The 12,015-nt window shown below is 40.8% G+C and overlaps 1 protein-coding gene across 1 annotated transcript; it reads left to right on the forward strand.

Annotated features, from left to right (window-relative positions):
• The first annotated feature begins 216 nt into the window (after positions 1 to 216).
• si:ch211-14k19.8 (mucin-3A) lies at positions 217 to 10,921 on the forward strand. Its single transcript, XM_031758966.2, has 12 exons — positions 217 to 366; positions 503 to 693; positions 987 to 1,370; positions 1,717 to 3,630; positions 3,730 to 3,818; positions 3,945 to 4,003; positions 4,582 to 4,745; positions 6,186 to 6,351; positions 6,440 to 6,631; positions 8,822 to 9,043; positions 10,474 to 10,633; positions 10,739 to 10,921. Exons 2-12 carry the CDS (start codon positions 651 to 653, stop codon positions 10,811 to 10,813), a joined length of 3,468 nt encoding a protein of 1,155 aa, XP_031614826.2. The 5' UTR covers positions 217 to 366; positions 503 to 650; the 3' UTR covers positions 10,814 to 10,921.
• Positions 10,922 to 12,015: the final 1,094 nt, after the last annotated feature.

Consider the following 12,015-nt stretch of genomic DNA (forward strand, 5'->3'; position numbering starts at 1 on the left):
TTGAGAAATGGTGTCATCCGCTTTCCCGGTATATTTTCATTTGTTCTGCATTTCCTAAACTTTTTTTTAACCTATAGACGTAAAACTTGTTTATGTGTTCATAGCATTCATTTCTAGTCTTTCGAGCACTCCTAGTGGTAAGTGGTAAGTATAAAAGCTCTAATGAACTGCTCCCTCTCATGTCTCCATGCCGCCTGCGGTAATTTTCCTGTGTAGACTTTACGCACTGGATTCCTTCCTCTCATCTCTGAAATGTCGTGTGGAACAGCCTGGAGGCGGCGGCGTAAAACCTTCCCATCCGCAAGCCTTTGTCCATTCTGCAGTACAGGACAGGCTGCCTCTCACACACACGTGTGTCTAATTTAGGTGAGTGTGCGGCGCTGTGCCCCTGACAGCGCAGCGGTTTCCGTTACAAGGAAATGATGGAGGAGGAAAGTTTCTGACGCCTCTCTGCCTTCTCTCTCTCTCTCTCTCTCTCTCTCTCTCTCTCTCTCTCTCTCAGGGACAGTCCACAGGAAAAACTGGAGCTCATTAATCATTTGCGCAGTTTGCTCGTCCTCCTCGTAACATGTACATGTTGTCAGTGTAAAAAACCTGCATGTGTTTTGGATTAAAAGGGTGTCCGACACTGAAATGTCTCACCATTGGAAATGCAGCTCCACGCCTGTCTGTTGCTTTTTATCGTCACAACAGGTAAGAACGTCCGCCCGCCGCTGACACGTTAGATGTTATTGTGCCATTTGCTATTTTTTTGTCTTTAAATTAGGCTAAATCAAAGTGATATGCACACTGTCGGTATGGAATAGCGTTTTGGTCTCGGATCGACCTCAAATATTATTGGGGTTAGTCAATGGAAATAAGATGTTCTGTAAGGTCTGAAATTCTCTGTTTAAATTATCCTTTTGGTTGTACTTCCCTCAGCTTATTCCCACAAATCCAATTTGAACTGCACAAGTCTAGCAAGGTTTTTCTCTTTCTCTTCTCAGATAAAGCGCTGGCCTCTTTATATCATCACTGTGGTGGAAATGTCAGCTTGGACCAAAAGCCTGCTGGTCACATCAATCTCACTTTGCCTGGACTGTTTACTAACAGCAGCAGTCTCGACCCCATGATTCTGCAGTCTGACAAAACCTCACAGGTTTTAGTTTGCACTTGGGTGATAGATATCCCTTTGGGAGGGCAGGTACTCTTAAAGTTAGTATGGTTGGAAAATGGTTCAAGCATATCGGTGCGCTGTGTCTGGAAGGAAGAAGATCGAGCCTTGGCCAGCGGGGGCAAGGCTCTGCTGTCTGGTTGTGACAAGAACAAAGCCGCCCTCACTTGGACAGGAGCAGGACGTTCTTTAAATGCAGTTCAGCTGGCTTATTATGGTGAGAAAACATTCCTACAATAACCGGCCACTGCTCGGTCCCATCACGAGAATCATAATGACATTTATTTCTGGTATTTTTAGAGCTGTTTCTGCCTCCTGATGTTCTCAGTGGATACATGAAATATATTCTTGATTTACAGTAGGAGTCAGGTTGAGCAGTGTATAGCTTAACATGCTGTGAAAATGTGTTGTTCCAACTGTGCTGTGAGCTGGGAATCTCAGTTGGAAAGATCTTATCTCCCTCTGTGGTGTTACACAGAGCAATGTTATGTTGTTTTTGGTTTCCACTCTGTCTCTTCTCACCCTGTCTCTCTCTGTTATTGTGTTTGTTCCTGGTTTTCCAGTCCAGGAAGATGAGAGGAATTCCTCGGAGGACCACTCAACCCAACATCCAGGCCGAGACCCCACTCAATGGTTTCCAACAGGAACCAGCTTTACAAATAGTCCTCCTGTTGATCAAGAAGTGGCGAGAGGCATGAAGGAGGGCAGAGATCACACCTATGATGGTCTGGAGAGGAGTTTTGCACCTCTGTCTGTGTCTAGTGCCTCCTCTCTGGATCAGGGACTGCTGAACCCCACCTCACCCCAGCAGGGACTCCCTGTCGCTGGGAGAAGTGATAGGGAAACTCTCCCTCTTCCTGAGGAAAAACCAAACAATGGAGCGGAAACATCTGGAGCTGCTCACCTCACCGATGGTCCCATGGCTGCCAGAAATACAACACGCCCATATTTTCAGCATGGACTCAGTGCAGGCCTCAATACAAGCACACCCTCAAACCCAACTGAAAAAAACCTTGAAACTCTGATGGCATTGACAGATGAAACAGCCAGTAGTTCAGCTCTTATGCTTGGCAAAGCTATACAAGATACATCCATTCAGACATCTAAAAACACAGGCAAAGATGTTGCCACACAAATGGATCAAAGAGTGTCCAGCGCCAGCGTTCCTCTCCGTACTTCTGCTCCAGCTGAGCTATCTTCCTCCAGGACAGGTCATACAGGCATAACCGCACATGGTGTGGGTGTTAGTGGGACATCTGGAGATGAACGGCCTCATTCCTGGAGGAGCCAGAGAAGCACAGACAGACATAATTCTCACCTGACCTTTGCTGTCACTTCTGACCCTTTAAAATCCTCCAGCAAAACGCTGCGGGATGACTTCAGTGCACAAACCCACACTGAACCCACTGCATCATCATCATCTTCAGAAGTTTACAGCGGCACTCATTCATTCAACACCCACTTCACAGAGCTCAACAATGTTGTTAGCACTGTGGAGGCTGATCCAGTTCATCCAAACATAAGTCAAATTAACTCATTTGTATCTGTTGCTGCTGCTCAGACTGTCACTTCTGAGTTGCCTGATAAGTTTGAACAAACTGAGATGACGCTCCCATCATCCTCAAGGAGTCTAACAGACTCCCCTCAAAGCACAGAGAGCCCCACACACTCTGTTTACACATCATCTTCATTTACACAGACGGACAAAGAGACACAAACGGCAGTAGAAAGTGCACGCAGAAATATCACTGATGCGCACCCGACTAGAAACACTATCCCTTCCCCACCTGGTATTACCAAGGCTTACAGCTGGACTTCAGGGTTCACCGATTCTTCTTCTACAGCCAGGGCAGCGCTGACCGTGGGAGGTGTAACCCAAAACTCAGCCATCACAGGAACCACTGGTGTGACATACACTCTGCATCCTGCTCACACACTCCTACGTGATGACTCGCCCACAGATTCTACTGCTGGTGCTGTTTCATCATCCACCACATCCACACAGTCCTCTACAGCTTTGTACACACTCCACACACACAGTACGTATCCTGATAGTTCACACCCCACTTTGACCTCGTCTGTGTCTCAGTCCACGAGCCACACAGTCAGCAAAACCACGCCATCACCTCCTACACACAATCACCCGCCTCTTCCGACTAATATGTCACCAACACGTAACCAATCCCAAACCATTATTACTACTACTACACAAACTCCTCTCCCTTCTACTGTAACATTAGATTATGGACATGGAGATGGAGAAGTACAAGTAGAAAAGTATGATAAATTCTGGCAGTGGTCTCCCAGCAGCACGACCACACACACTCCCACATCTGGACTACCACAGCAACCTCCACAGCGGACAACCACACATCCCAGCCAGGAGCCCTCTTCTGCTTTAACCTCCACACCCGCTCGAAGCTCCACAAACAGTCCCAAGTTCTACATCGTGCCAGATCAGCCTGCTGCCATCAGAGGTACTTTCCAAACACCACTGAAGTGTTTTAATTTTAGGTAAATATCATGATTATATATCCAGAAGTCCTGAAATGAGTTTATTTACTTGTTCTGTCCAGTGGAGTCAGTTGAGCTGCTGCTGCAGATAGTTGTAGAAGAGCCCATGTTGGCTTCAAATGTCAATTTGGAGAACGACACTACTGCCTGGGTGAGGGATTGTACAACAACACACACACACACACTGGCACAAAAAAGCAGAAATAATCAAATAATTAAGTATTTTTGACTTCAGATGAGTAGTTTTTACAGAATTCTCAATTAAGGTTTCTTTCAGATGAAGCCATACCTACAGAAAGCCCCGGGGTTCAGCCGGCTGCTGGGAGTCTGGAGCAGGTGAGCTGAAAACGAAAGGCACCTCCAGGCTCTTTCTAGGTTTCAATTAGCTCCACCTTGTCTCTCAATTTATACTGTCCATTTCTCAGTTGTGTGTGTTTCCTATCCCAGGTTATGGGAAGTTAAATACATCATTGCCACTAGGGGAAGATATAAACTATCAGACATAAATAAAGACAATTAAAACACCAAAAAAATGCACCAGAGTTAAACATCATTAGGGGAAAAAAAGGAAGAAAAAAAACAGAATAAATTCTTCATCAACCTTCTGCATATTTCTCCCCTTTCCTAAGTATTAACTTTTTTTTTTTTTACCCATGCAGTTAATGGGATTTTGGAAATTAAAGTCAGTGTCCATTAAATTATGTAATGGTCTCTAACCTCTATGTTGCTTTCCCGACTTTAATTTTATTAGCTATCCCTCAGTTTGTCAGGGCTCAGATAATCTCCCGACTGGTTGTTTTGATCTAACGAAAGCACGGTGGAAATTGTAATTGGGATATGCTTTGGGATCGGTCACACAAAGTTGCGTAAAAAGAGGTACAGAAAGCAAATCTCCAGTTCTGTTTTTGTTCCAGTGGCCGTGCAGTGCAGAGCCTGCTGGAGTTCAAAACCAGCAGAGCTCTGGAGTGGCTCAGCATGACAGAACCCACATCACTGCTGGAGCGTACTGGACTAGCCCAGGCTGTTCGCAACAAGAAGACATTCAGGACTTCCAGGATCACCAACATCACAATCGGAGGTAAGCCCATGTTCAGGTGCCTGTCTACAGACAGCTGACTGAAGCCCTGGTGGCTGAGCAGTTTGGGAAGAGTCCGATTGTCTTTTCATGCACATTGTTCTTAATATCTTTCCCGTTCATTTCCTGTCATCTCTGCAGAAGACAGGGTGTTTGAGTTTGGCATCAATCTCAAAAATTGACACCAAGATGTCCTGAGTTTCTTCATTAACCTGAGAGAAAGTTCAATTTTTTTTAACTTCTTTATTCAATTAACCCAGATACAGGAAAACTGATGTAAACATCATAACTCAGTTAGCCTGACTCAGTTAAGCTCAAAATCTAATTATGAAAAATCTAATTATTCTACCTGGCTTGCTCTAACAAACTTTTTCTTCTTTACTATAGCGTGGAGCCATTTTATTTGTTTCCATTTTAGTGTTTGGCATCAGAAAAACTCTACAATGCAGGAGTGCTGTAGTGCAGTTTAAATAGTCGTTTGGTAAGAAACGCAGTAAGTTTAGTGATTCATTTTTGTACTGCATGCTTGTTAGAGGCATAACATGTGACAGACATCTTCACCAGAAAAGCAAGAGTGATGTCATGTAGCTAAGATGAGAATTATTCTAAAAGTGGGGAAACTTAACTATAAAAATATAAAAACATACATTTTTATATTTCTCCAGGTGAGAAAGTAAAACCTTTTAGATACTGAAAATGTGGCCGGTTCATTTCCATTTTCAGGGGATGCTCAGCCATCGAAACTCATGTCATGAAGCACTTGATGCGCATTTCTTGTGCCGATGTTAATGCCAGAGGAGGTTTGGAGTCAGAGTGTTGGTGACTTTTACGCACTGTGTACCTCACCACTTTGTGACTTTGTGTGATCTGTTGCTTTGGTGACTGAATTACAACTACCTGCTGTGGTGATCCCTTTTAAATGGTGGAAATCTTGGAGGGAAGAGATTTGACAAATTGAGTTATTGCAATGAAAACATCCTATTACAGTCTAACACTTGATTTCAGTTAACTCTTTAGAAAGACCCTTTTTTTTCACAACTCAGAGTGCAGAGCCACACCTGTGGTCACAGGACTGAAAACACCTGAGCTCAAAGATCAAGAAATGTAACCTTTTGTCCATACAGTGCACATACTTGCAATAATTTTGATATACGGATTACTGTTTAGACCAAATAAGAGACATTATCAGCTGGTTAATGGAGAACCTAATCAACAATTGTTGATTAAGTCTCAAGTATCTCAAGTACAACTGAAAATTCAGCCTTGTGATATATTAGCTTAATGTATAACTACATGATATTCACGTTTACTAAAAACTTTAGTGCCTGCCTGCTTTTTGGATGCAAATATTATTACAGTGAGATCACTTTATAATAAGAAAATAAAAAATGGCACCACCTTCATTATTTTCTTTCATTCTTTTTAAACATGCCTTCCCCTCAGGTCTGCAGGGCGACATCTGTGACTGGTTACTGCAGTGCTCTGCAGGATATAAGTGTGTTTCCCAGCCTGGCACTGCCAACTACAGCTGTTCCTCAGTCTGCCACTTTGACTACTGCCACCATCACGGCATCTGCACACACCATCCTCACCAGCTTCCAGTTTGCCGGTAAGAACATTAAAAGGAAAAGCAAATCTTTTTGTTCATCCAGGAATATTTTGTTTACATGTGTAAATGACTTTTATTTGGGCACTAGCTGCCTTGCAGGTGACGATTTCTGGTTCATGGGTGAGAGGTGTGATGTAAGGATGACCCGCGCACGTCTCATTGGTGCGTGCCTTGCCATCTTACTCATCATAGTGACAGTGATCATCATTTTGGCATTTGTGGCAGTGCGACGCTATCGAGCAATTCTGATCCAGGCCAAAGTAGACCAGACACGCAGCAGGTAGGAAAAGACTTTTATTAAGATACACCTACAGTTCAGGCGTATGCATATTTTGTTAATTATACAATTTTTCTGATTTTGCCTTTCTGCACCACCACAGTGGATTTTTTAATTAATATATTATATATTAATTAAAACTGAAAGATTGCTCTTCTGTCACATCTTGTTTACTTTTAGATCCATTGTGGTTTTCACTGCAAAGGTTACATATTTCTTGGATGATAAGTATTTCCATAAACCTTAAAATTTATAGTAAACGTGCATATTTGTGACTTACAGTAAATCGCAGTAGTCACAATAGGTGAAAGTATTCTGTTGTGATCCACGAGAGAAAAACCAGACTGACATAAACACACGCGCTTCAGTAACTGTAAACACTCATTGCCACTAGGTGGCACAGTCTAGCTGACAACGCACACACTAAGGATGAAGGTGGAACTGCAGACTGCTGGCTGAATCTGAATGTCTAACCTCCACATATGCTGACAGCTGAGCACACAGACACAGTCATACATACTGTGACATGTTTCATTAGGGTGCTGGGCCAGGAGACGAGGAAACCTATTAGACAAGATGTTCCTGAATGGAAATTCCTCCTACACAACTGATATTAGAGGTGTATGCATGGTAATATTAGTAAATCCAGCATAAATGCAATCTCAATTCTGTGTAATTTCTTTTCATATTAATGTTTGTTTTTAAACCACCGGTGTTCCTCCAAGTGAAGTCTGGAAAAAATGACCTTGTAGTTTTGGATAGTTCTAATATGATGACGTGCAGAGATTTGAATTCAGCCTCGTGAAAGTCTACCTACAAGGATTCTTGTGTCGAAGCACTTTTCATTTGAACCTTAATAACAAACTGAGACTGCAAGAGGCAAAAGCTTATCGATCTTAATCAAGATACTGTTTGTTTGACTGAATATTGGGCATGTACAAAAACAAAGATCTGACAGGAAGATCCTGAAGCTAAGCCTTAAGTCTAGTATGTCTACTTAAGAGTAGGAAATGTGTGTTTTCCAGGAAATTGGGGCCTCTTTGGAGTCATTTTTTTCAACATCCCAAGACTAAAAGTAGCTCATAACTGTCTGAGTTTAGAGAAACTTTGCAAAGCATTTTATTTAGCACAGGAAAATATTTTAAAATTAGCCTAAAATAAGTTACTCCAGAGGATTTTTATACAAATAATGGGGAGGATTTACCTTTTATGACTACACTAAAACACTGCTAAATGCATTTTTTTTTTTTTTTTTTTTTTTTTTTGAGTTCATGATGACTCCAGATAATATTTATTTAGTTATATAGCACCAAATCACAACAACAGTTGCCTTAAGGCACTTTATATTGTAAGGTAAAAATCCTACAATAAAAAAATACATCAGATATGCTGAACAGCCCTGGTTGTAAACTAGAGTTCATTACAAAACTGCCAACAACTACTGGTTTCAGGGCAATGGCTGGGTTTTAAAGGTGTTTATAAGTAGAACTTACTCTTTTAAAATAACTGGAAAAAAAATCACCTGTGCCTATTAAATGGTGAACAAGTGGTATAATTTGTTATTGTTCTTGATCTGCAATTTTTTTTAAACAAATCTGTTAATCTTTCTTGTTACCTGTTGATCTATTTCTGGTAAATGAAAAGTTATTCACTGGCAAGGAGCAGTCATGTGTCACTGTGACACATCAGTTCATTCATGAAACATGACATCATCTGTATGAGCGGGGTCATCTCCGACCTTTCTGTTGTCTTAGGAGTTCTTTGTTCTTCAGTGAAACTGAGCAGCTTTGTGAAGAGCTTTTAAGAAGAAACTCTTTTTAGGGATAAAATAAGAGCCTCTATGAATGCCACAGAGATAAGGTTCAAGTTATGACCCCACATTGTAAGAGGGCTGTCTCCCATCCACTATATATATATATATATATATATATATATATATATATATATATATATATATATATATATATATATATATATATATATATATATATATATATATATATATATATATATATATATATATATATAATTTTTTTTTTTTTTTTTTTTTTTTCATTCTTCAAATTTTGTTCATGTGAAACAGTTAAAGCTGGCACACAATTGTTTAAAAAAAGGCAAAGCCAGATTACAAAGAGAAGCAACAACAACAACAAGCATTGTACCCTGTGACCTCTCACGATTTTGTTTGCGCAGCTATCGCAGATTCAACCACTTTGATGAGCTGTCAGGTCGCTTCTGGTTGCGCTCGTGGGCGGGATCAGCAGACTCATTGGACAATCCTGCCTTCACACGCTCCGATGAGTTGCTGCATCTGCGAGCGCTTGACCGCCCCTGCTGTTACCACGACGACACGCTGTCACTGGCTTCCACCTGCCCCAGCCATGGAACACGAATCAATACAATCTACCCCCACAGGTATATACAGCACACACACGCACAAGCGCGCGTACACACACACACACACACACACACAGTTCATTGTCTGATAGTGAGTTGTGTGTTCCAAAATGTGGGACAGTTTTCAGTGAAAAGCTTCTCTGTTCTCACCAATGCCACTCTTGAAGCTTAAAAACAAACTTGGTTCAGTTATCAGTGATGGTCACTGTGGTCGCCTTGGAATATTTGCATGTTTTAAAGCTAAAACTGTTTCTTGCTGACATTTTTTGTGTATTGACAGCATATGGGATATAAGGAATGCTATATTTGGATTCTAGATACCATGTTGATACCTCACATCATAGCTTGCATCCAAATATCATGTAACATTTGACCTCTGACTTCACTTTTACATTTCATATCTGCCTTTCTTTCAATCTTACCTCAAAATGTGTTATAGCTTTAAAGAAAGCTTTGTCAAGAGAATGAGCTGCCTAGTAAGAAATACACTGTAATAAAATATTATATAATCGGCTCAAGTTATTCATGTCCCTGTCACTCTTCAAATGCTCCAGAATGGCATCAACAGCATATATCCAGGTCAGCTGGGGAATATCAGACCCTAGTAACCTGATAAATCAATTATTAAAATAATAAGAAGAAATTGAAACTAATAAATCACCCACCGTATAGATGTTTTGGAGAGGGGACAATCTATTTTTGTAGTGGACATGTTGTTGTTGTTGTTGTTGTTTTTTTAAGAATGTAAAGCTGGCCATTTTAACATGGATGGGAGTCTGTGGACATTGACTCGCTTTTGGAGCCAGTCTGAAGTTGCCATTAGAGAGCGTGCAGTTTTGGGCACTTTAGCAGAAGCCGCAAATGCCTTCTGTTCACCACCTCTGCATCTCACTAATACATGGTAGTTTCAATAAAATGCCAGATTTTGATTCATAAGCATAGAGTCCAAATTTCTAGTCAGTTCCTGAAGAGTTAATGTTGAAATGCAGCTTCTAATTAAACTCTGTGAAGCATAAGCGTGAGCTCTAAATGTGTGTGAGGTGCTTTTAATTGCCAGTTTCCACAGCAGCTAACTCTAATGAATGTATCATGTGCAGCAGAGGCTTCTCCAAGAAGTAGGATGTTAGGGCATCGGTGGACTGGGCCTCCAAAATCATCCAAACTAAACTCACTTCATACAGTTTGGGATAAGTTGAACTATATAGGGAATGAAATGAAATGAACTATCCATAATTAACTGCAGGACTTAACAAAACATAATAATTAGGACATAAATGGAAAATACACTTGAAGACATGTTGACATGAGTCTAGTTGAAATAAGTAATCTCTCTACAAACCCACTCATTCAAAGATTTCACCACTCACTTCCCTAACTGTTGCTTAAAATATCTACTAATTTGACCTTGAAGTTTTAAATAATGTAAATAATCCCTTTGTACCCTGTAGTTCCCAGTATGGATGGAGGGGGAGTGAGATGAGTATGGGGGATGGTGTGCTGGACTCGGGTAAGGCCAGTGACCTTTCTGTGTGTAGCTGGCCAGTGGAACCCATTCACTGGACTCCATTTCCACTTCTGCAGCAACTGGCTTCTCACAGGACACCCACAGTGAGTGTGTGACTGTACATGCGGTTTCCATGAGAGTTTCGCTAAGATACGGATGTCTGCGTGGTTTCACAGTGTGAATGATGCAATGTTTCTCTATGAAACCAGGTCAGGGTTTCACGACCACGGTCCTACTGTGAAGGCATGGAGCTCGTAGACATGGGGAAGAGCTGGACTGCTTGATGTGCATATGGAGGATCCAATCTGTTCTGACACTGGTTTTTACAGTTTATTAATGCATTGTAAAGTTCAAATATTTGTGTTTTGTTAATAAAAAAAAAAAGTAAGGCAGTAAATGTATAATGTGTGCATATTTCTTTCTTTTTTTTGAAAGATAACATCTCAGCATCAGAAACAGATATAAACTGCATGTCTGTCATGTGTGGTACAAACTCTTGGAAAATGTTCTACTGTTACTCAGGGCATCAATATATTGTATTTACTGTTGGAATTAAAGCCATCAAAGGATATTTATATTCTACTTACTTTCAATAACAACTGAAGACTTTACACTTACGAATACAATAATAAAATAAAAACACAAAGATGTTTTCAAATTTTAGTACAGACTAATCGATTTAAGTACTAGCTGAAACATTTTTAGTTTTCTTTAGTTGTTACCACCCCTCCTTTCTACATATTTTGCTTCCAAGGAGCGGGACTTTTTTGTAATTTTCAAAATGGTCTTGAGCAATAGTTCTCCAGGCTTTCTTCAAAGTTCTTATTTGGACACTGGCTGCTTCCTGACAGGAGAGATGCATCAGGATCTTCACCTGATCCATCAGTGGAAAGGTCAAGAAGTCATAGTTAAGGAAGGGAAACTGGGAGAAAAAGCCAGCCAGTTGTGTTGGAGATATTGTCAGAATTGATGGAATTATGAACACAGAAGTGTTGTCAGATTTTGATCCACCATGCAATACCATCTGGAAAGCATCTAATTGGCAACAAGTGTATTTTCCAGCATGACAGTGATCCAAATACAGTAAACGCATACCTGGGTAGAAAAACACACAATGAAACATTATGAATTGGCCTCCCCAGAGGCTGGACCTCAACATTACTGAAGCAGTATGGGATCATCTTTACAGAGAACAGCACAAAAAGCTGTCAACAGAGAAACAAGAAAGAGCTTTGAATGTCCTTTAAAAAGCCTCCAGAACTATTCCTGAAGACTACTTAAATAAAGTATGAGAAAGCTTGCCTAAGAGTCAGACTATGTTGGAGAGTAAGGATTTTCATACAAAGTATTGACTTTCGAGTTCCTTAGAATTGTACAAACTCTGATTTTGCCTAAACAAAACATAAAGAAATGAGAGGTGACGCAAGCATAATACTGCATGTCATTATTGCGCCTAATCTTGTAGCCCTGTATCTCATCTGTTAGG

Source organism: Oreochromis aureus, linkage group 6 (assembly GCF_013358895.1).
Source record: "Oreochromis aureus strain Israel breed Guangdong linkage group 6, ZZ_aureus, whole genome shotgun sequence".
Classification (NCBI taxonomy): domain Eukaryota; kingdom Metazoa; phylum Chordata; class Actinopteri; order Cichliformes; family Cichlidae; genus Oreochromis; species Oreochromis aureus.

Bases quoted from the DNA above. Each gene is read 5' to 3' on its own strand.
- si:ch211-14k19.8 (XM_031758966.2), top strand. From the start codon at position 651: ATGCAGCTCCACGCCTGTCTGTTGCTTTTTATCGTCACAACAG. The intron at 4,746-6,185 runs GTAAGCCCATGT...CCTTCCCCTCAG, and splicing joins CACCAACATCACAATCGGAG to GTCTGCAGGGCGACATCTGT. The intron at 6,352-6,439 runs GTAAGAACATTA...TTTGGGCACTAG, and splicing joins CACCAGCTTCCAGTTTGCCG to CTGCCTTGCAGGTGACGATT.